Source organism: Cherax quadricarinatus, chromosome 15 (assembly GCF_038502225.1).
Source record: "Cherax quadricarinatus isolate ZL_2023a chromosome 15, ASM3850222v1, whole genome shotgun sequence".
Taxonomy (NCBI): Eukaryota; Metazoa; Arthropoda; class Malacostraca; order Decapoda; family Parastacidae; genus Cherax; species Cherax quadricarinatus.
This window is the reverse complement of record NC_091306.1, coordinates 193,156-216,240: the sequence shown is the minus strand read 5'-3', so window position 1 is coordinate 216,240 and position 23,085 is coordinate 193,156. Positions and strand designations below refer to the sequence as shown.

The 23,085-nt window shown below is 44.0% G+C and overlaps 1 protein-coding gene across 1 annotated transcript in view; it reads left to right on the top strand.

Annotated features, from left to right (window-relative positions):
- The window catches only part of LOC128692116 (dentin sialophosphoprotein-like), a 106,002-nt gene that overhangs the window by 8,308 nt on the left and 74,609 nt on the right, over positions 1–23,085 (top strand). The window contains exon 2 of the mRNA XM_070085060.1: positions 8,258–8,382. Within this exon, the coding sequence (XP_069941161.1) occupies positions 8,317–8,382 (66 nt within the window). The 5' untranslated portion in view covers positions 8,258–8,316. The remainder of the gene's footprint in view (positions 1–8,257; positions 8,383–23,085) is intronic.

The following is a 23,085-nucleotide window of genomic DNA, read 5'->3' as shown; positions in this document are numbered from 1 at the left end:
AGTAGAGATGAGATGTACTGCAAGTGCCTAAGCTGTGCTGCAGGTGCATAAGCTGTGCTTCAGGTGCCTAAGCTGTGTTGCAGGTGCCTAAGCTGTGCTGCAGGTGCCTAAGCTGTACTTCAGGTGCCTAAGCTGTGCGTCAGATGCCGAAGGTGTGCTGCACGTGCCTAAGCTCTACTGCAGGTGTCTAAGCTGTGCTGCAGGTGCATAAGATGTGCTTCAGGTACCTAAGCTGTGTTGCAGGTGCCCAAGCTGTGCTGCAGGTGCCTAAACTGTGCTGTAGGTGCCTAAGCTGTGCTGCAGGTGCATAAGCTGTACTTCAGGTGTATAAGCTGCGCTTCAGGTGCCTAAAGTGTGCTTCACGTGCCTAAGCTTAACTGCAGGTGCCTAAGCTTCAGGTGATCGTCATTAAAGCTTCACCATTATTCCTGCCCAGATACAAGGCAGGAAATTAAGATTGGCAGTTTAATCTCTCGGTGAAGATCTGTGTCCATTCTGGAGTGACTCACTCGTGTGTGTGTGTGTGTGTGTGTGCGTACTCAACAAATTGTAGTTGCAGGGGTCATTTCATAGCTCCTGGCCCCTCCTCTTTACTGGTCACTACTAGGTCCACTCTGTCCCTGCTCCATAAGCTTTATCATACATTTTCTTGAAGCTGAGTATGGATCCTGCCTCCACTACATCACTTTCCAGATTTTTATACTTTCTAACAACTTTATGACTGAGGAAATGCTTCCTAACATCCCTGTGACTCATCTGAGTCTTTAACTTCCAATTGTGACCCCTTGTTGCTGTGTCCCATCTCTGGAACACCCTGTCTCTGTCCACCTTGTCGATTCCTCTTAGTATTTTATATGTCGTTATCATATCCCCCTATCTCTTCGGTCCTCCAGTGTCATCAGATCGAGCTCCCTTAACCTCTCCTCATAGGACATACCCCCTTTGCTCCGGGGCTAGTCTCGTTGCAAACCTTTGTACTTTCTCTAATTTCTTGACGTGCTTTTTTGGGTTATCCTAGGTTCTCTACACATATGCTGCTATGTATGATAATTCTATGTAACTGTATTTGTGTATACCTGAATAAACTTACTTACTTACTTACTATGTGGGTTCCAAACTAGTGATGCGTACTCCAATATGGGCCTGACGTACACGGTGTACAAAGTCCTGTAGATGCAGAAGATGCAGTCTGCCCATCTCTCTCTCTCCTGTCTTACTCTGTTACCTTGTCGTGGAACTCCAGTGGGTTTGTAACGCAAGATTTCCTTCCCTTAAGCCATGCTGGTTGTAATGTATGAGTTTTTCCTGTCTAGATGTGTGTACTCACATATTTATGGTTGTAGTGGTCCTGTGACTTCTATGACACACACACATACACACACACTGTGTGTGTGTGTATATATATATTTAACTGGATCATTGTGTGGGCGGTGAGCTACAGCTCTTGAACCCTCTTAATTTTGTAAATCCCTGGGTAGTATTGTGGGAGACATCCTTGTGTTGCTGGTGGTTTGATATTACAACAACCCTCCCCCTCCCCACCCCCCTCCATTCACCTCCCCAAAACCCCTTCCCTCACCATTATCTACCTCATAATATTACCTCCTAATAAGTACCCCTTCTTAATTACCTTTCATCAATACCAGTCACTCATTACGCCCCTCCACTGCCCTGATTGGACCGCTAAGCAGTACATAAGAGTGAAACTCTCATGAGAAGAGACACCACGATGAGAAAGAGTGTGGTATAACACTGTGTTCCTGCTGGTACACTGTGCTCTGATTCCCTATGTAATTCTTCGGGCAATTTTTTCCTAATGATAAATTACACTGAACTTAAAACAATAATTTGGAGCTAAAAAAGGTATTGAAGTGTGGGCGAGGGTGTATAAGGTGTTTTTGTGTGACTAGTTGGTGTAACTGTCTGCCATGTAGGTTAGCGTAGATGTCATGGAAGGATGTGTGTTTAGCATTTAGATCAGCAAGAAGATGAACAGGTATGCTGGTGTGGTTAAAGAGAAGTGTTACATCAGGAATGTTTATGTTGGAATTTGGCCGTGCATAGGTAGTGTAAATAATAATAGGTCCGTGAAGGGTGAAAAGTTTATAACCATGCTGTGAGGATAGGCGAAAGGAATGTTTAGAAATTCATGCCGTATAGTGTTGTTTACAATAGTGGTAATGCCATTATAGGACTCAGCACCAAACTGGCGAGTAGGGTAGCCCCACTGCCTGATTGATTGAGCGTTGCGCACACATGTGCTGTTTAGTAGCAGCACATCTGAGCGTTCGATCTCAAAGAATTCAGCCAGGATGTGTTTGTTTATGCTGTAGCTGAGTATATTAAATTGTGTGACCTTAAGGGCCATGTTGTATGCTGTGGTGGGAGCAGGGTGAAAGTGGCTTACCAAGTCCTGTTTTGACCAATCTGGAGTGTACCATCTGCAGTAATTTGTTTTGTGCATAAATTATCTAATCTGTGTCTGTTGTGTGTCTGAAGAAGGGGAACCAGAGGATTTCTGGGGTTTAACAGATTTCTCATTGTGTGTGTGTGCTTATTAGGGCTGTTGTATCTGCTTCTAGTGGAATAGCGTGTAGAAAGGGATGAGACAGGTTGTTGTGAGCCCAACAAAAGTAGAAAAGGTAGAGTTAGGTGGTTCGGTAGGGGCTGGTGTGGATATAGGTTCAGTGTGAGCAGGTGTGGTTGAAGAGGAAGAAGAGGGTTCAGTGTGGGCTGGTGTAGATGTAGCAGTTATAGGAGGGTCTTTTTGGGCAAAAGTGACCAAGGAAGAAGCAGCAGATTCAATGAGAGAAGGAGATATAATAGGATCATTATCAGGAAGAGGAGGAGGGAGAGTGAAGTTGTGGAGAAAGTTAAGAGTGGGTAGATCATGGGCAGAGACGAGGTCATTGAGTAGCTTAGTAAAACTGGCATAATAGAGGTTTGAACTATCGTAGTGATTAAACAAGCTGTGTTGTGAGAAATAGTAGGTGAGGGCTCAGGTGTGGAGAGGCTACCAAGGATATTAGCGTAAGAGGGAGATGTGGGAGCTGGGGTAGAAGGGTGTGTGTGTGTGTGTGTGTGTGTGTGTGTGTGTAGTGTTTAGAGGGTAGTGTGTTGTGTTTGTTGGTGAAGTGGTTGTTGAGGATAGTGGTGGAAAGTGAACAGTAGTTAGAGAGGGTTGGGGTTGAGAAGAGAAGGGGTTAGGAGAATTAATTGTTTTAGTACGTAAAGAGTGTATTCTTTACGTTTAGGGCACTGGTAGGAGGTGGCAGAGTGAGATTGTTGGCAGTTTGGACAATTTTGTGGAAGGGAGCATTTCGTCCAATAATGCTCGGAGGATGAGCATTTACAGCAGATTTGAGGCTTAGTGCAGGAGGATTTGTGTATGTGAGGCAGAGGGTCGGTATATGTCTTCTACAGATACGTCATTTAAGTTGGCAATGTCAAGTGTAAATCATTTGGGTCAGTCTCTTAACGAACTGCAATAAGTGAAAATGAATGTAACTTATGTAAGTTATGACCAATAAAGTCAATATTATTTTCATTGTCTAACACGTGAAATAACTCATTTGCAACTTTCTGCACCAATTCACTGCAACAATTCTTCTATTGTTGTTCAGCTTGTAGGTGCAGTTTTCTTGTTTAAATTGCAGTAAATTAAAAAAAAATATTAAGTATTGTCTTAGATATAACACCGTAACACATGCGAGCACATTATGAGAAATGAACCTGAGTTATTTATAATCTAGCTGGATCTCTGGCTGATTTAGTGTAACAGATATTATAACTTAGTCTCCATCTGTTTGATTCTGACAGAATGTAATTAATGGTATTTTGTACATTGTTCAACCAGATACATTTAGATACAAAATATAAAATAAAATGTTTTATTATTTCCAATATTTAACAAAGATTTCAACATCGGCGAAATTTGAAAAAACTGAAGAAAGAAAATAATAAAATATCAAGTAATTGTAAGTCGTTATTTTTTCTGATTAAGAAACTGTAATTAAAGTTCTGGGAGAGTAACTGATAATGATTTTGAATAATGCAATTACTCGAAGTCTACCGGATGTGAGTCGTGAATGATTCTTTGATGAGAGTCATGTGTATGTGTGTACTCACCTATATGTACTCACCTATATATGGTTGCAGAGGTCGAGTCATAGCTCCTGGCCCCGCCTCTTCACTGGTTAATACTAATTCACACTCTCCCTGCTCCATGAGCTTTATCATATCTCTTCTTAAAGCTATGTATAGATCCTGCCTCCACTACATCATTTCCCAGACTATTCCACTTCCTGACAACTGTGTGACTGAAGAAATACTTCCTAACATCCCTGTGATTCATCTGAGTCTTCAACTTCTAACATCCTATCTCTGTCCACCTTGTCGATTCCTCTCAGTATTTTATATGTCGTTATCATATCCCCCCTATCTCTCCTGTCTTTCAGTGTCGTCACGTCGATTTCCCTTAACCTCTCTTCGTAGGACATGCCCCTTAGCTCCAGGACTAGTCTTGTTGCAAACCTCTGCACTTTCTCTAGTTTCCTTACGTGCTTGGCTAGGTGTGGGTTCCTAACTAGTGCTGCATACTCCAATATGGGCCTAACGTACACTGTGTACAGGGTCCTGAACGATTCCTTATTAAGATGTCGGAATGCTGTTCCTAGGTTTGCTAGGCGCCCATATGCTGCAGCAGTTATTTGGTTGATGTGCGCCTCAGGAGATGTGCCTGGTGTTATACTCACCCCAAGATCTTTTTCCGTGAGTGAGGTTTGTAGTCTTTGGCCCCCTAGACTGTACTCCGTCCGCAGTCTTCTTTGCCCTTCCCCAATCTTCATGACTTTGCACTTGGTGTGGTGTGTGTGTGTGCTCACCTAATTGAGGTTTCAGGGGTCGATTTATAGCTCCTGGCCCCGCCTCGCCACTGATTGCTACTAGGTCACTCTCTACCTGCTCTATCAGCTTTATCATACCTCTTCTTAAAGTTATGTATGGCTCCTGCCACCACCACCTCCCTTTCCAGACTATTCCACTCCCTGATAACTCCGTGGCTGAAGAAATACTTCCCAGCATCCCTGTGACTCATCTGAGTCTTCAACTTCCAATTGTGATCCCTTGTTGCTGTGTTCCATCTCTGAAACATCCCGTACTTGTCCACCGTGTCGATTCCTCTCAGTATTTTATATGCTGTTATCATGTCCCCCCTGAGTGTGTGTGTGTGTGTGTGTACTCACCTAGTTGTACTCACCTAGTTGAGGTTGCGGGGGTCGAGTCCGAGCTCCTGGCCCCGCCTCTTCACTGATCGCTACTAGGTCACTCTCCCTGAGCCGTGAGCTTTATCATACCTCTGCTTAAAGCTATGTATGGATCCTGCCTCCACTACATCGCTTCCCAAACTATTCCACTTACTGACTACTCTGTGGCTGAAGAAATACTTCCTAACATCCCTGTGATTCATCTGTGTCTTCAGCTTCCAACTGTGTCCCCTTGTTACTGTGTCCAATCTCTGGAACATCCTGTCTTTGTCCACCTTGTCAATTCCTCTCAGTATTTTGTATGTCGTTATCATGTCCCCCCTATCTCTCCTGTCCTCCAGTGTCGTCAGGTTGATTTCCCTTAACCTCTCCTCGTAGGACATACCTCTTAGCTCTGGGACTAGTCTTGTTGCAAACCTTTGCACTTTCTCTAGTTTCTTTACGTGCTTGGCTAGGTGTGGGTTCCAAACTGGTGCCGCATACTCCAATATGGGCCTAACGTATACGGTGTACAGGGTCCTGAACGATTCCTTATTAAGATGTCGGAATGCTGTTCTGAGGTTTGCTAGGCGCCCATATGCTGCAGCAGTTATTTGGTTGATGTGCGCTTCAGGAGATGTGCCTGGTGTTATACTCACCCCAAGATCTTTTTCCTTGAGTGAGGTTTGTAGTCTCTGACCCCCTAGACTGTACTCCGTCTGCGGCCTTCTTTGTGTGTGTGTGTGTGTGTGTGTGTGTGTGTGTGTGTGTGTGTGTGTGTGTACTCACCTAGTTGTACTCACCTAGTTGTACTCACCTAGTTGAGGTTGCGGGGGTCGAGTCCGAACTCCTGGCCCCCGCCTCTTCACTGATCGCTACTAGGTCACTCTCCCTGAGCCGTGAGCTTTATCATACCTCTGCTTAAAGCTATGTATGGATCCTGCCTCCACTACATCGCTTCCCAAACTATTCCACTTACTGACTACTCTGTGGCTGAAGAAATACTTGTGTGTGTGTGTGTGTGTATGTGTGTGTGTATGTGTGTGTGTGTGTGTGTGTGTACGTCTTTGGTACATGTGTTTGTTGTGTGTATGGAGGTAACAAGCTTGTTGTTGTACAATAATGACCACTACTAACATAACACAGCATCACAAAAGGTGGTCATTAAGCAAGTCGTTAATTTCCACAATAACTGGACACAAAACACTAAATAATATCCCAGTGCACAATAAGCAGTACTGTCAGACATATATAACAGTGTTACCAATTACAACACCGGATTCGATGTTACTAGACTAGCGTCAACATTGGGGGTTACCAGGTATGGAAGATAGCAAACAGTGTTGCCAGGGGCGTCTTTGTATGCTTGAAGATGCCTTGATGCCGGTGAAGGGCTCTTGATATAAGTCATTAGAGCTACTTTCTTCCTTGGATCAAACTGCCATTGAACCTGAAAATCAAAACAGTGTAAACAAATCAGCATCAGCCATTTCGTTAAACAAGTAATTTTTTTTAATTCTGACATTTATTTAAACACATACTCAGTTACGTACGTCTTGCAACTGAGGGATGAAACTGGGAAAACGAGTTTGTTGCTAGTTAATAAAATTGGATTCTTGAGTACACAGACCTTCCAAAAACCTGAGGTCCCTGGGAAAATTCGTTTAATTAAAAGGGGTCCCTGGTGATGAAAAGGTTGGAAATCACTGCATTAGTAGGTACTAGTAAGCAGGCTTCCCGGTCTAGCCTTGATACTGCTCACTAGTAGCTACCAGGAGGCAGGCTTCCCGATCTAGCCTTGATAGTGTCTTGGTCGCTGGGCAATCCGAGAAGAATTCTTGGTATCATGACACCGACAGCAGCTTGTACCTTAACGCACGCAAAGGCTTATTTATGTTAGGCGTATCTCAACACCCTCAGGAGTCGAAAGAGCTGCAGCTGAACTCCATCACTAGACCAAGGAGCTGTAATTCAACCCTCCTAAGAGATAAGGGGGCTGGAAGTCAATACCCTCAAGAGGCCCAGGAGCTGGTACTCGAGCAACTCACAAGCATTAAATACGAGGCCACTCAGATAATACTAGACCGGCTATGTCCGTAAAGTCTTATCTGCTAGATAATGTTAAGACAGGATGATAATAATGTTTTACAGGGGAGAGGAAGTTAGCTTCGCTGACATATCACAGAAACCAATTTATTGATTTCTTTTAAACTCGCTGCTGCTGTTTTCTTATGCAAGACGTATGAGAGCAAAGAATTTTAAAACATTTTAGTTAAGAGTTGAATAAGCTTAGTTTTCTAAAATTGTGTGAATTCTAAGATGAAAACTTACATCACCTTCACAGACAGAGGGAACTGCATAAAAAATTATATAATTTAATTATGATATAAAACTTACTTTATTTGTATCTGTACAACCTAAAGCTGTTGTGAACCTTCCTTTGTGTTATCTGCATCAGTGTGGCAAGTTTGTAGCCTACCAGAAGAATCGTTGTCTAGTTATCGCCCGGAAATCAAATCAACTAATTTTTTAAATAAACCTGACAAGTTGGCAACAGCAATCAGAAAAATTTTCTCATAAGATAGTATCAGCATAGTTTGAAGCCAGGCAGAATATGTGTTAATAAGTTATCACAAGGAAATTTTCCAGGAAGGAAAAATATGAAAAAAAAAGACACTGGTATACTCACTCAGAGGATACCCAATCAACTGCTAAAAGAAAAAGTCATCATAGGAGAAGAAACTACTCAGATTTTTATATTTTTGTATATAAGTTATGCACAGACTATTACTAGCCAACCCTTCCTCAGACTACTGGTATAATAATCATACTCGGCTTCTTTCAGAAAGACGAGTCATATTGTCTTTAGTTATGTGTACTATAAAAAATCCTCCGAAGTCCTTTTATTGTTTTTTCTGAGGGTATGAGCCTTGAGGTAGCAACTGAGGGCGCTATCCTGTTATTATGAAGAATGTTTCTCCTGATGCTAAACACGTTTTTGTTTATTCTTCCAGAGTTGACTCGTTCTAAGAGAGAGGAAGGTATCACTTCAGCTGCTGCTGAGTGAACAGTGATGTACGTGGCGCCATCTGTGGACGGTAGACACTCCATGTTGCATCTGCTCTTACTAACTATAATGGTAAACTGTCTACCTAATTAATTAAAAAATATATATCCTAATTGTGTGTTAGTTACCATTTGTCCAAGGCACTTGTCACTAAGACACATGGCCTGTTGTTTGTTAATATATGTGTGTGTACTCATCTAATTGTACTCACCTAATTGTGGTTGCAGGGGTCGACCCCGCCTCTCCATTGTCGCAACTAGGTCACTCCCTGCTCCGTGAGCTTTATCATACCCCTTCTTAAAGCTATGTATGGATCCTGCCTCCACCACCTCCCTTTCCAGATTATTCCACTTCCTGACAACTCTGTGACTGAAGAAATGCTTCCTAACATCCCTGTGACTCATCTGAGTCTTCATATTCCACTTGTGACCCCTTGTTGGTGTGTCCCATCTCTGAAACATCTTATCACTGTGTGTGTATGTGTGTGTGTACTCACCTAGTTGTGGTTGCAGGGGTTGATTCACAGCTCCTGGCCTCGCCTCTTCACTGGTCGCTACTAGATCACTCTTGCTGCTCCATGAGCTTTATCATACCTCTTCTTGAAGCTATGTATGGGTCCTGCCTCCACTACATCACCTCTCAGAATATTCCACTTCCTGGCAACTCTATGACTGAAGAAATACTTCCTAACAGCCCTGTGATTCATCTGAGTCTTCAGTTTCCAACTGTGAACGCTTGTTGCTGTGTCCCAGTTCTGGAACATCCTGTCTTTGTCCACCTTGTCGATTCCTCTCAGTATTCTATATGTAGTTATCATATCTCTCCTGTCCTCTGATGTTATCAGGTCGATTTCCCTTAAACCTCTTCTCGTAGGGCATGCCATTGTGTGTGATAAGATAAGATAAGATAAGATTTCGTTCGGATTTTTAACCCCGGAGGGTTAGCCACCCAGGATAACCCAAGAAAGTCAGTGCGTCATCGAGGACTGTCTAACTTATTTCCATTGGGGTCCTTAATCTTGTCCCCCAGGATGCGACCCACACCAGTCGACTAACACCCAGGTACCTATTTGCTGCTAGGTGAACAGGACAATAGGTGTAAGGAAACGTGTCGAAATGTTTCCACCCGCCGGGAATCGAACCCGGGCCCTCCGTGTGTGAAGCGGGAGCTTTAGCCACCAGGCCACCGGGCCACTCATATATTTAGTGTGTGTGCGTGTGTTTGTGTGTACTCACCTAGTTGAGGTTGCAGGGGTCGAGTCCTAGCTGCTGGCCCCGCCTCTTCACTGGTCGCTACTAGGTCACTCTCCCTGAACCGTGAGCTTTATCATACCTCTGCTTAAAGCTATGTATGGATCCTGCCTCCACTACATTGCTTCCCAAACTATTCCACTTCCTGACTGCTCTGTGGCTGAAGAAATAATTCCTAACATCCCTGCGATTCATCTGTGTCTTCGACTTCCAACTATGTCCCCTTGTTGCTGTGTCCCATCTCTGGAACGTCCTGGCTTTGTCCACCTTGTCAATTTCTCTCAGTATTTTGTATGTCGTTATCATGTCCCCCCTATCTCTCCTGTCCCGCAGTGTCGTCAGGTCGATTTCCCTTAACCTCTCGTAGAACATACCCCTTAGCTCTGGGACTAGTCTTGTTTCAAACCTTTGCACTTTCTCTGGTTTCTTTACGTGCTTGGCTAGGTGTGGGTTCCTAACTGGTGCCGCATACTCCAATATGGGCCTAACGTACACGATGTACAGGGTCCTGAACAATTCCTTATTAAGATGTCGGAATGCTGTTCTGAAGTTTGCTAAGGCGCCCATATGCTGCGATATGTATGTGTGTGTGTGTGTGTGTGTGTGTGTGTGTGTGTGTGTGTGTGTGTGTGTGTGTGTGTGTGTGTGTGTGTGTGTGTGTGTGTGTGTGTGTGTGTGTGTGTGTGTGCGTGTGTGTGTGTGTGCGTACTCACCTAATTGTACTCACCTAATTGTGGTTGCAGGGGTCGATACTCAGCTCCTGGCCCCGCCTCTTCACTGATCGCTACTGGATCCTCTCTCTCTCTGCTTCCTGAGCTTTGTCATACCTCTTCTTAAAACTACGTATGGTTCCTGCCTCCACTACTTCACTTGCTAGGCTATTCCACTTGCTGACAACTCTATGACTGAAGAAATACTTCCTAACGTCCCTGTGACTCGTCTGAGTCTTCAGCTTCCAGTTGTGACCCCTTGTCCCTGTGTCCCCTCTCTGGAACATCCTATCTCTGTCCACCTTGTCTATTCCCCGCAGTATCTTGTATGTCGTTATCATGTCTCCCCTGACCCTTCTGTCCTCCAGTGTCGTCAGTCCGATTTCCCTTAACCTTTCCTCGTACGACATTCCCTTGAGCTCTGGGACTAGCCTTGTTGCAAACCTTTGTACTTTCTCTAACTTCTTGACGTGCTTGACCAGGTGTGGGTTCCAGACTGGTGCTGCATACTCCAGTATGGGCCTAACATACACAGTGTACAGTGTCTTGAACGATTCCTTATTAAGGTATCGGAACGCTATTCTCAGGTTTGCCAGGCGCCCGTATGCTGCAGCGGTTATTTGGTTGATGTGTGCCTCCGGTGATGTGCTCGGTGTTATGGTCACCCCAAGGTCTTTCTCCCTGAGTGAGGTCTGTAGTCTTTGTCCACCTAGCCTATACTCTTGTCTGCGGTCTTCTTTGCCCCTCCCCAATCTTCATGACTTTGCATTTGGCTGGATTGAATTCGAGAAGCCAGTTACTGTGTGTGTGTGTGTATGTGTGTGTGTGTGTGTGTGCGTGTGTGTGTGCGTGTGTGTGTGTGTGTGTGCGTGTGTGTGTGCGTGTGTGTATGTATGTGTTTGTAAACACATGAAAACGCTCAGGTTTTATTTCTTATTTTCATTGAGGTAATTTATATATGTATGTATGTATACATATATATATATATATATATATATATATATATATATATATATATATATGTATATATATATACATAAATATATGTCGTGCCGAATATGTAAAACTGGTCAATTAGCAAGAACTCATTTAAAATTATGTCCTTTCTAAAATTTTCTCTTATACGTTTAAAGATATATTTTTTGATTAATGTTAATGTATTTTTTTTTAATTTTGCACCAAAAGAATCTTAGAAAACTTACCTAACCTTATTATAACAAGAGCAATTTATTTTAGCCTAACCCAACTAAATATATTTTAGAATTGTTTACAGTAATTTAATACTAAACAAACACAGTGAAATATATTTTTTTTCGTTAGGTTCAGAATGATTTTGGCGAAATTATTGCATACACAAATTTTCATTTGTCCTATATGGCAAGATGAGCGTTGCTATTTAAGCCAAGATCGCAAGTTCTGCCTATTCGGCACGACATATATATATATATATATATATATATATATATATATATATATATATATATATATATAGAGAGAGAGAGAGAGAGAGAGAGAGGTACCACCTCTAGAACTGTTCTGGGGACCCTCATCCTCAGAGAAAAGAATAAACTTGCTTCAGGGAAAACTCAAGGTTCTCCCTGAAGCTGTTTGAGAATTTTCTTCTACCACCCCCTATATTTCAAGTATGTTTTATTTAAAGACAAAATACATTGGCCAAACATTCACAAAAATGCAACAGAAAGTAAAACTACATAGGTAACTCAGAGCTAAATCTCGAATACTTCGTCCAGCTCCCCTGCTGCAGGCATTTTCTCTCTGGATCGCAACTCTGTCTCTGAAAGAGGAAGCTGGTCGCCCTGTGGTCCTTGGTTTCTATGATGAGCTTTTCACCCAGTTCTTTGAGGAACTTTAGAGCACACTTGCCCCATGCTCCAAGGGTCTCCGACCCTATTGGAATGAAGTTATAGCAAGGGGAAAGGTCTTCATATTTTCGGATCTTCTGGGTCTCCCTGTGGGTGGCAGCTCCACCCCCCTTCCACTACGGAGCATGACAAGTAGGTGTCTGCCAATGTGGCGGCACAGGTGTAGTCCCAGGCAATCTGCTTTCCATCCTTCCAGGGTAGCATAATGGCTCCATCAGGACGCTCTTGACTTCCATCAGACCTCTGTACTTGGGGTTCCCGTTGAGCTGGGCAACGGGCTGTGGCGAGGCTTCTCTTTATGAAGTCACTGACCTCATGTCTGGCATACTTCCCTTCTGCTGTGTGACACACGAGACCATGAAGTCCGAATTGATCAGCTGTCGCCCTGCCGCAAATACACCTATGTTCGGTGAGGATGGGGGCGGCTAGGCGAAGAGCAACACCAATCCGAATGGCCTGTGGGTCGAGACGGGTTCCCAGGGAGGAATTGGGAACAGCAAACAGGAAATCTCCTGAGTGTGGTGCCTTCACTGCCAGGAGACGAGCTTTGTCCTTAACTGAAGCATTGGAGAGCATTGTGTTGGCGATTTTTTCCATGATCGGTTTGTCCCAGTGGGACTGTTTGTGCTGTTTGGGAGGAGCTGGTCTACTGGAGGAGTCTGTAAGGGTGTCCCACCGAATCGCTGCTTCAGTAAACCTGGGGTCTTTAGCTCCTACCACGTCTCAAACGTTCGGGAACTATCTTCTTGACTAATGCACTGGAAGCCAAACACGAAGACAGAAAAGCAGGTAAAGCAACATGCGTTGCTTTGCGCATGAATATATATATATATATATATATATATATATATATATATATATATATATATATATATATATATATATATATATATATATATATATATACAATAAGATCACAGTAATATATATATATATATATATATATATATATATATATATATATATATATATATATATATATATATATATATATATATATACAATAAGATCACAGTAATATATATATATATATATATATATATATATATATATATATATATATATATATATATATATATATATATATATATATATATATATATATATATATATATGTATATATAGAATTGGGCCATTAGTAAGAGGACATTCGTATACTGACCATGAACAGGAAACGCGTGAAATTCTAAAGGAACAGTACGAGTCGGTGTTCAGCAACCCACTGGAAATAAGTCACTCTGTCTGACTTTTTTGGGTTATCCTAGGTTCTCTACACATATGCTGCTATGTATGATAATTCTATGTAACTGTATTTGTGTATACCTGAATAAACTTACTTACTTACTTACTAAATAACAGCAAGGAAGGGAATGGATAACATGCCCACTCAGCACCTGGACCAGATTCATGGAATTCTCTATTTATAAAGAAGTGCAAAGCACCACTAGCACGAGCACTCAGTATACTTTGGAGAAAGCGTTTAGATCTAGGTGAAATACTGGAGACCTTATAGAGTGCAGACATAGCTCCTTTGCATAGGAGAGGTAGTAGAGCACTAACTAAAAATTACAGACCAGTAGCCCTAATTTCCCACATCATAAAAATCTTCGTGTGATGAGACGGCAGATGACAAATTTCACGGACCAGCACAACCGCATAACCCTAACCAGCATGGTGTTAGAGCAGGACAATCATGACTGTCACAGCTGCTGAACCATTATGAAAGAATTATGGAGGCGTTAAAAGACGACCAAAACGCAGTTGTGATGTACACATATTTTGCAAAGGCGTTTGACAAATGCGATCATGGAGTGACAGCGCAAAAAATGAGAGCCATGGGCATTACGGGGAAGGTAGGCAGATGGATTTTTCGGGTTCCTAACACAGAACACAATACAGTAGCAGATAGAACAAAATTCAGCATCAGCAAGGTACAAAGCTCAGTTTCCCAAGGCACTGTCCTGGCACCTCACCTGACAGTATCATCGTTTGCAGATGACACTAAAATAAGCATGAAAGTTACTACGGCAGAACACACTGAAAAATTACAGGAAGATATAAGCAGGGTTTTTCGGTGGGCAGTGGAAAACAACATGACGTTCATTGGTGATAAGTTCCAGCTGCTTAGGTATGAAAAGAATGAAGAGGTCAAAAGGAACACTGTATATACAAAACTCAAAAATATCGTCAAATAGAACGAAAGGAACACTTGGGAATAATCACGACAGCTGACCTTTCTTTCAAAGAACACAAGACAAAGATCACTACCGCCACGAGGATGACGGGGTGGGTATTGAGAACTTTCTAAACAAGGGAAATAATGCCAATGGTGACACTCTTCAGATCGCTAGTGTTCCCTCATTTGGAATATTGCTCAGTGTTGACGGCCCGTTCAAGGCAGGAGAAATATCAGAGCTGGAACAAATACAGAGATTGTTTACGGCACACATAGAACCAGTAAAGAATTTAAATTACTGGGAACGCCTTGAAGTCTCGAACATGTACTCAATGGAGTGGAGGAGAGAGAGAGATACATGATAATATATACCTGGAAAGTACTCGGGGGGGGAGGGGAGGCTGCTCCCAAAATCTGCACACTGCCATAACATAATGGAGTGAGAGATGGGAGGAAGCGCAAAGTAAACCCAGTGAGGAGCAGGGGGGCTGTGGGCACAATAAGAGAATATTATATCAACATTCGTGGCCCCAGATTATTCAACATCTTACCAGAAGATATCAGAAACACTACTGGAACAAGTGTAGACGTGTTCAAGAGAAAACTGGATAGATATCTTCATCAGGTGCCAGATCAACCAGGCTGTGATAAATATGTGGGGCAGCGGGCCTCCAGCAGCAACAGACTGATTGACCAGGCAAGCACCAGACAAGCCTGACCCATAGCCGGGCTCCGAGAGTTGTAAGATTCTTAAAACTCATCAAATATACAAAGTAAATGTCAGAGAACAGTCGTCTGCGTATGCATGGGATTCTGGGATGATTTGAAGAAAGTCATTGAAATAGACATTCCATAACAATGGCCCCAGCACACTACCCTGAGGAGCACTTGCACCAATAGAGTGTCTTGTTGACTCTGTCCTACTGAAAATTACGCTTAGAATGTAATCACTGAGGAGGTATAGCGCAGAGCCGGTGATTCCTAGTGTTTGCAGCTTTACCAAGAGTCTCTGGTGCCATACTCGGTCGAAAGCACCAGCAGTGTCCAGGGCTACTACACAGTTGACTTTGGATTCATCCAGTAACTGGTACCACTAGTGGAAAGGTTTAACAGAAGATGAGCAGTAGAGTGACCTTTTCTGAATCCATATTGACGGCCACAAAAAAGCGAGTGGTAATCGAGAAACTCTGTCACCTGCCGTGAAATTATTGTCTAGAGAATCTTGCCAGTGATTGACGGGAGTGACACTGGTCGGTAGTTGCTGATTTCCGCTCTGCCCTTTTTTTGTGTGAGCAGATACTAAATTTGCCTCTCTCTCTCTCTCTCTCTCTCTCTCTCTCTCTCTCTCTCTCTCTCTTCTCTCTCTCTCTCTTCTCTATCTCTCTTCTCTCTCTCTTCTCTTTTTTTTTTTTTTTTTTTTTATACACAGGGTTTGACAAGGTTAAGGATCCCTAGCTTTATTGACAGCTATTTACAGGTTAAGGATTCCTAACTTTATTGGCAAACTAAGAGCTGTTACCTACATCAGCTCATTTGAAAGCATTTTTATTGTTATGAGACATACAAGTAGGAAACAGGATGAAGTTGGAGCCATCTGTGGGCCAGCATTTTCATTTGATCAACTGACTTTATCTCGTTGACATCATTATGCTGTACGAATGTGTTCCATACTCTAGTCATCCTGGGTATGTATGATCTCAGATGAAGTGATGTTCATGAGAAGGGTACAGCCAGAGTGAAGTTGCTGCTTTCTGCCCGTCTTGTGGCATAAAAGCTTGTTTCACGCTGTCCTCGAAGTGGATCCAAGTGTGGTATTTTGACAATATTGGCCTTGTACATAACAGTAAGGCCACTCACATCCCTCCTATGTTGAAGGCTCTGCTGAAATGACAGATCTATCCAGGATGGGCCCAGGCGAGAGATGAGACGTCTTGCTCTGTTCTCTACTCTGTCAAGCAGTCGCAGATGAGAGGGGGGGCAGGCAAACCAAGAAAGTGGAGCATACTCAAGGTGCGAGCGTACTTGTGCCTCGTACAGGATCTTGCAACCCCTACTGTCAAGCAGATGCGAGATACGGCGAAGTGCTGTAAGCTTCCTGGCTGCCTTGTTTGCAGGATTTACAACATGGTTCTTCATGGTTAGTTTGGAGTCAAATTTCACCCCAAGAATATCAACTTTTTCTCCAGGTGCCAACATCCTCCCATTCATCCTTACTACTGCACCAGCATTACCATCATGGTGCCTAGAGACGATCATCATTTGCGTTTTCTCAGGTGCAAATGTTACTTGCCATCTATTTCCCCAAGCTGATATAGCTCTCAGCTGGTGATTGATGTAGCTTAGAGCAGCTGGCATTTCTTCTCTTGGATAAGTGAATGTCAGTGTACAGTCGTCTGCATATGCATGTGATTCTGGGATGAGATGAAGAAGGTCGTTGAAGTAGACATTCCATAACAATGGACCCAGCACGCTTCCTTGTGGAACACTTGCCCCAATAGGATGTCTTGCTGATTCCGTTCCATTGAGAACTACACTTAGAGATCTACCATGAAGGTAGTCACTGAGGAGACATAGCGTAGAGCCTGCAATTCCCAGTGCTTGAAGTTTTGCTAAGAGGCCCTGGTGCCACACCCGGTCGAAAGCGCCAGCAATGTCCAGTGCTACCACACAGCTGACTTTGGATTCATCCAGTGACTGGTGCCACTTAGTGGAGAGGTTTAACAACAGATCAGCAGCAGAGTAACCTTTCCTGAAGTCATATTGACGATCATAAAGTAGTGAGTGGTAGTCAAAAAACTCTGTCATTTGTCTTGAGATTATTGTCTCAAGGATCTTACCAGTGATTGACAGGAGTGACACTGGTCTGTAGTTGCTGATTTCTGCTCTGCTCTTCTTTTTGTGAACAGGGACTACATTCGCCTCTTTCCATAGAGAGGGCCATTTACACTGTACTAGGCAGTGCTGATAGGTGCGAGTTAGAGGTGCTGCTAGCTGGTCTGCACATCTCAACAATCTTGGGCTCAACTTGTCTGGGCCCACAGCCTTTTCTTGGTCAAACGATTTAAGTAGGAAATGCACCTCCTCCTGCCTTATTGTCACCACTGACAGTTTTGACACAGTTCTTGCAGCTAGCCAAGGAGGGTCCCTTGCTGGATCAGGAACTTGCATTTTGGTAGCAAAGTGTTCGGCAAAGAGGTCCGCCTTCTCTTGACTACTAGTAGAGGTGGTCCCATCCTCTCGATTTAGAGGTGGAATAAGTTCATCAGGCAGATAACCTTGTCTGTCCTTGACCAGGGACCACCAGGTTTTGGAGCCTATCCTACCTGATGCTAACTTTCTTTTAGTGTCCACCTCCCATTTAGCAATGGCCCACTTTTGAACATCACCCATATGCCTACAGGCTTGCATGTGCAAGTTCCTGTTATAGGTGGTAGGATGTCTCTTATACCTTCGCCATGCTTTGTACTTAGCAGTAGCAGCCTCTCTACAACGAAAGCCAAACCAAGGCTGATCTATAGGCTTCGTCACATATTGCCGGTGAGGAATGTGTTCTTGTTGTAGATTAAGGATGTGTCCAGTGAAGGCTTTCACTTGGTTGTCAACATCCCCTTGGAGAAGAGCATTCCAGTCGGTGGTGGCGAGCTCAGAGCAAAGGGCTGGCCAATTACCTCTTTCCCATAGCCAGGTTGTGCGTGTGGACTCCTCACCTCGTTCTGTTGGGATCTTAAGTGTCGTAAAAACAGCCTTGTGGTCAGACGATCCAACATAGCCGAGGGGTTGACAAGTGACTATGCCTTCTGCCAGATCACTCACTACTGGGTCAAGGGAGGAGCCAGAGATATGAGTAGGGAAATCAACAAAGTTTCTCATGTCAAACACTGCAAGAAGGTCATCAAAGTCCCTCTGTATAAGGTTCTGGTTGAGGTCACCAACAATTATAATATGTTGACAGTTGTGTTGTAGCAGAAGGGAGTCAATATTTTCCATTAGGAAGTTGATAGGGTCTGCATGTTGCCACTGAGGTCTGTACATTGCACATGCTAGTACAGAGGTACTAGTGTTTATACAGAGCTTGAAGAACATCATTTCAAGATGTGTAGGGGTGGCAACATCAATGTGCTGGGCATGAACACTTTTAGAGAAGCACACAGCAACACCTCCTCCTTGCCCTTGCCTGTCTCTTCTCATCCATGAGGTGTAGCCAGCAATTCTTGCAAAATTTTCTGGAGTCCTGTCATCCAAAAATGTTTCAACAACAGCTATCATGTCGGGACGTCGAGTGTTCACAAAACTATGTGTGAGCTCTCCAACATTAGTAATGAAACCTCTAATGTTGGCCGACAGGATGCTGATAGACTGGCTCCTCATGATGAAGTGGTCAGCTTGAGGTGGTGGGTGTGTAGGGAATGTAAGGTGCCTGCCCTTGAGAGAGGTAGGGTACTGAGGCAGCTGCAGGGATGTAGGTCTGTGGTCTTGTATAAGGCGCAATCCCACCTGCTGGGCTGGGATAGGAGTAGCTAAGTGGGTGACGTGTGAGAGTGTTCACCAATTCAGAGATCCTGCTGGTTTGTTCTGAGAACAAGTCTCTAAACAGGTGGCCCTGTCTGTCAAGTTCCTTTTTCTTCCGACACTGGTCCTCCTTATGTCCTTTCTTGTAGCAGTAATTACACCTGGTATCTCGCAGGCAGTTATTGACAGTGTGCCCCTTCCGGTGACAGCGAGAGCACAGCCTAGGTGCCTGGGAGGGTGGACTAGGATTTGTTGCACCTCCTGAGTTTTGCAGATTTGTCCTCAGATTCTGCCGCTGGAACTGTGTTAGTGGAGGGTGAGACGGCTGTAGATGTCTTCCTCCTCCACGTCCTCCTCCACGTCCTCTGCCCCGTCCTCTACCAGTTCTGACAGATGTGTCCCTGCTGTTCGTACTTCGGCGCAGTAGGTGATCAGGTGCAGTGATAGTTCCCTGATCATTAACTGCACCGTTCTCTGGTGGAGAAACTCCTGGCTCAGAACTTGCTGACGAAGCACTGCTACCAGATTCTAGAATAGTATCGGCAGGTGTGCTGACAGGTGTAGGATCAGAGATGGTATGTGCTCTGTCAAGTAGACTGGCAGTGGCTGAAGCAGAGATGTCAGGTGTAGGAGAATTAACAGATCCAAGGCTTCCCTCGTTGCTGGGAAGAGGAATTGTTCCCTCTGTGGTGGTCAGAGGAATTGTGTTAGGATTCCCAAAGGTAGTGTTTTGAACTCTGTCAGTCTGTGGGACCTTAGCGATGACAGAATTCCACCAGTTGTTTACCCCTGAGTTAAGCTCAGTGTGGGACTTCCAGTCTTTGTCAATAGTGTCACCATCAGCTGAGCAGCTTACGTCACTTGATGCAGGCTTGCACTGGCCTTCTACAATAGCTTGTAGGTTATCTAATGATTTGAGGAGCTCATGAAGTGCTTCCCTGTGATGGATTATCTTAGCTGCAACTTTACAACACAGCCCAAGAGGGCAGTCTTGATCTTTGGACAGGAGTCTCTCCCTCTCTCTCTCTCCCTCTCTCTCTCTCCCTCTCTCTCTCTCCCTCTCTCTCTCTCTCTCTCTCTCCCTCCCTCTCTCTCTCTCTCTCTCTCTCTCTCTCTCTCTCTCTCTCTCTCTCTCTCACTGACTCTGCATGACTGGTTGAGCAGAGTGTTTACCTTACCTTGCCTGGGTGTGCCTTTGTGCACGTGTGTGTACTCACCTATTTGTGGTTGCAGGGGTCGAGTCTTAGCTCCTGGCCCCGCCTCTTCACCGGTTGCTACTGGGCCCTCTCTCTCCCCGCTCCATGAGCTTTATCAAACCTAGTCTTAAAACTGTGTATGGTTCCTGCCTCCACTACGTCATTTTCTAGGCTATTCCACTGCCTTACAACTCTATGACTGAAGAAATACTTCCTACTATCTCTCTGACTCATTTGTTTCTGTGTCCCCTCCCTGGAACATCCTGTCTTTGTCCACCTTGTCTATTCCACGCAGTATTTTATATGTCGTTATCATGTCTCCCCTGACCCTCCTGTCCTCCAGTGTCATCAGGCCGATTTCCCTTAATCTTTCTTCATAGGACATTCCCCTTAGCTCTGGAACTAACCTTGTCGCAAACCTTTGTACTTTCTCTAGTTTCTTGACGTGCTTTACCAAGTGCGGGTTCCAAACAGGTGCTGCATACTCCAGTATGGGCCTGACATACACGGTGTACAGTGTCTTGAATGATTCCTTACTAAGGTATCGGAATGCTGTTCTCAGGTTTGCCAGGCACCCATATGCTACAGCAGTTAACTGATTGATGTGTGCTTCCGGAGACATGCTCGGTGTTATACTCACCCATGCAACAGTTAGACAACTTTATTCCGAAACGTTTCGCCTACACAGTAGGCTTCTTCAGTCGAATACAGAAAGTAGGCAGGAACAGTAGAGATGTGAAGACGATGTAATCAGTCCATCACCCTTGAAGTCGTAGAATTTGAGGTTGTCAGTCCCTCGGCCTGGAGAAGTACAGTTCCATAGTCAGGAACTATCTGAAGATCAAGCGACAGTGCGGAGACTTAAATACTGTCGGAAGGAGAGGTGCAGGGTAGTAGTAGTAGTAGTGAGAGGCAACTGAGAGGTCATGTCCCTCTCAGATCCAACCCTTCTCACTTGAAAAGTTTGTCCAAGGTGTTTTCTGTACCAAGATGCCACGTGTTGCAGTGTCTGACAAGATGAACATCAAAATGGTATACAATACCGACAGGTTGTTAGGTAAGACACATATGCAACAGTTAGACAACTTTATTCCGAAACGTTTCGCCTACACAGTAGGCTTCTTCAGTCGAATACAGAAAGTAGGCAGGAACAGTAGAGATGTGAAGACGATGTAATCAGTCCATCACCCTTAAAGTCGTAGAATTTGAGGTTGTCAGTCCCTCGGCCTGGAGAAGTACAGTTCCATAGTCAGGAACTATCTGAAGATCGACTGAAGAAGCCTACTGTGTAGGCGAAACGTTTCGGAATAAAGTTGTCTAACTGTTGCATATGTGTCTTACCTAACAACCTGTCGGTATTGTATACCATTTTGATGTTCATCTTGTCAGACACTGCAACACGTGGCATCTTGGTACAGAAAACACCTTGGACAAACTTTTCAAGTGAGAAGGGTTGGATCTGAGAGGGACATGACCTCTCAGTTGCCTCTCACTACTACTACTACTACCCTGCACCTCTCCTTCCGACAGTATTTAAGTCTCCGCACTGTCGCTTGATCTTCAGATAGTTCCTGACTATGGAACTGTACTTCTCCAGGCCGAGGGACTGACAACCTCAAATTCTACGACTTTAAGGGTGATGGACTGATTACATCGTCTTCACATCTCTACTGTTCCTGCCTACTTTCTGTATTCGACTGAAGAAGCCTACTGTGTAGGCGAAACGTTTCGGAATAAAGTTGTCTAACTGTTGCATATGTGTCTTACCTAACAACCTGTCGGTATTGTATACCATTTTGATGTTCATCTTGTCAGACACTGCAACACGTGGCATCTTGGTACAGAAAACACCTTGGACAAACTTTTCAAGTGAGAAGGGTTGGATCTGAGAGGGACATGACCTCTCAGTTGCCTCTCACTACTACTACTACTACCCTGCACCTCTCCTTCCGACAGTATTTAAGTCTCCGCACTGTCGCTTGATCTTCAGATAGTTCCTGACTATGGAACTGTACTTCTCCAGGCCGAGGGACTGACAACCTCAAATTCTACGACTTTAAGGGTGATGGACTGATTACATCGTCTTCACATCTCTACTGTTCCTGCCTACTTTCTGTATTCGACTGAAGAAGCCTACTGTGTAGGCGAAACGTTTCGGAATAAAGTTGTCTAACTGTTGCATATGTGTCTTACCTAACAACCTGTCGGTATTGTATACCATTTTGATGTTATACTCACCCCAAGAACTTTCTCCTTGAGTGAGGTTTGCAGTCTTTGGCCACCTAGCCTATACTCTGTCTGTGGTCTTCTGTGCCCTTCCCCTATCTTCATGACTTTGCATTTGGTAGGATTAAATTCGAGAAGCCATTTGCTGGACCAGGTGTCCAGTCTGTCCAGGTCTCTTTGAAGTCCTGCCTGGTCCTCATCAGATTTAATTCTCCTCATTAACTTCACATCATCTGCAAACAGGGACACTTCTGAGTCTAACCCTTCCATCATGTCGTTCACATATACCAAAAATAGCACTGGTCCTAGGACCGACCCCTGTGGGACCCCGCTCGTCACAGGTGCCCACTGTGATACATCATTACGTACCATGACTCGTTGTTGCCTCCCTGTCAGGTATTCTCTGATCCATTGCAGTGCCCTTCCTGTTATATGCGCCTGATGCTCTAGCTTCTGCACTAATCTCTTGTGAGGAACTGTGTCAAAGGCCTTCTTGCAGTCCAAGAAGATGCAATCAACCCACCCCTCTCTCTCTTGTCTTACTTCTGTTATTTTATCATAAAACTCCAGAAGGTTTGTGACACAAGATTTGCCTTCCGTGAATCCGTGCTGGTTGGCATTTATACTCTTGTTCCGTTCCAGGTGTTCCACCACTCTCCTCCTGATAATCTTCTCCATAATTTTGCATACTATACACGTCAATGACACAGGTCTATAGTTTAGTGCCTCTTTTCTGTCTCCTTTTTTAAAAATGGGAACTACATTTGCCGTCTTCCATACCTCAGGTAGTTGCCCAGTTTCCAGGGACGTGTTGAAGATTGTGGT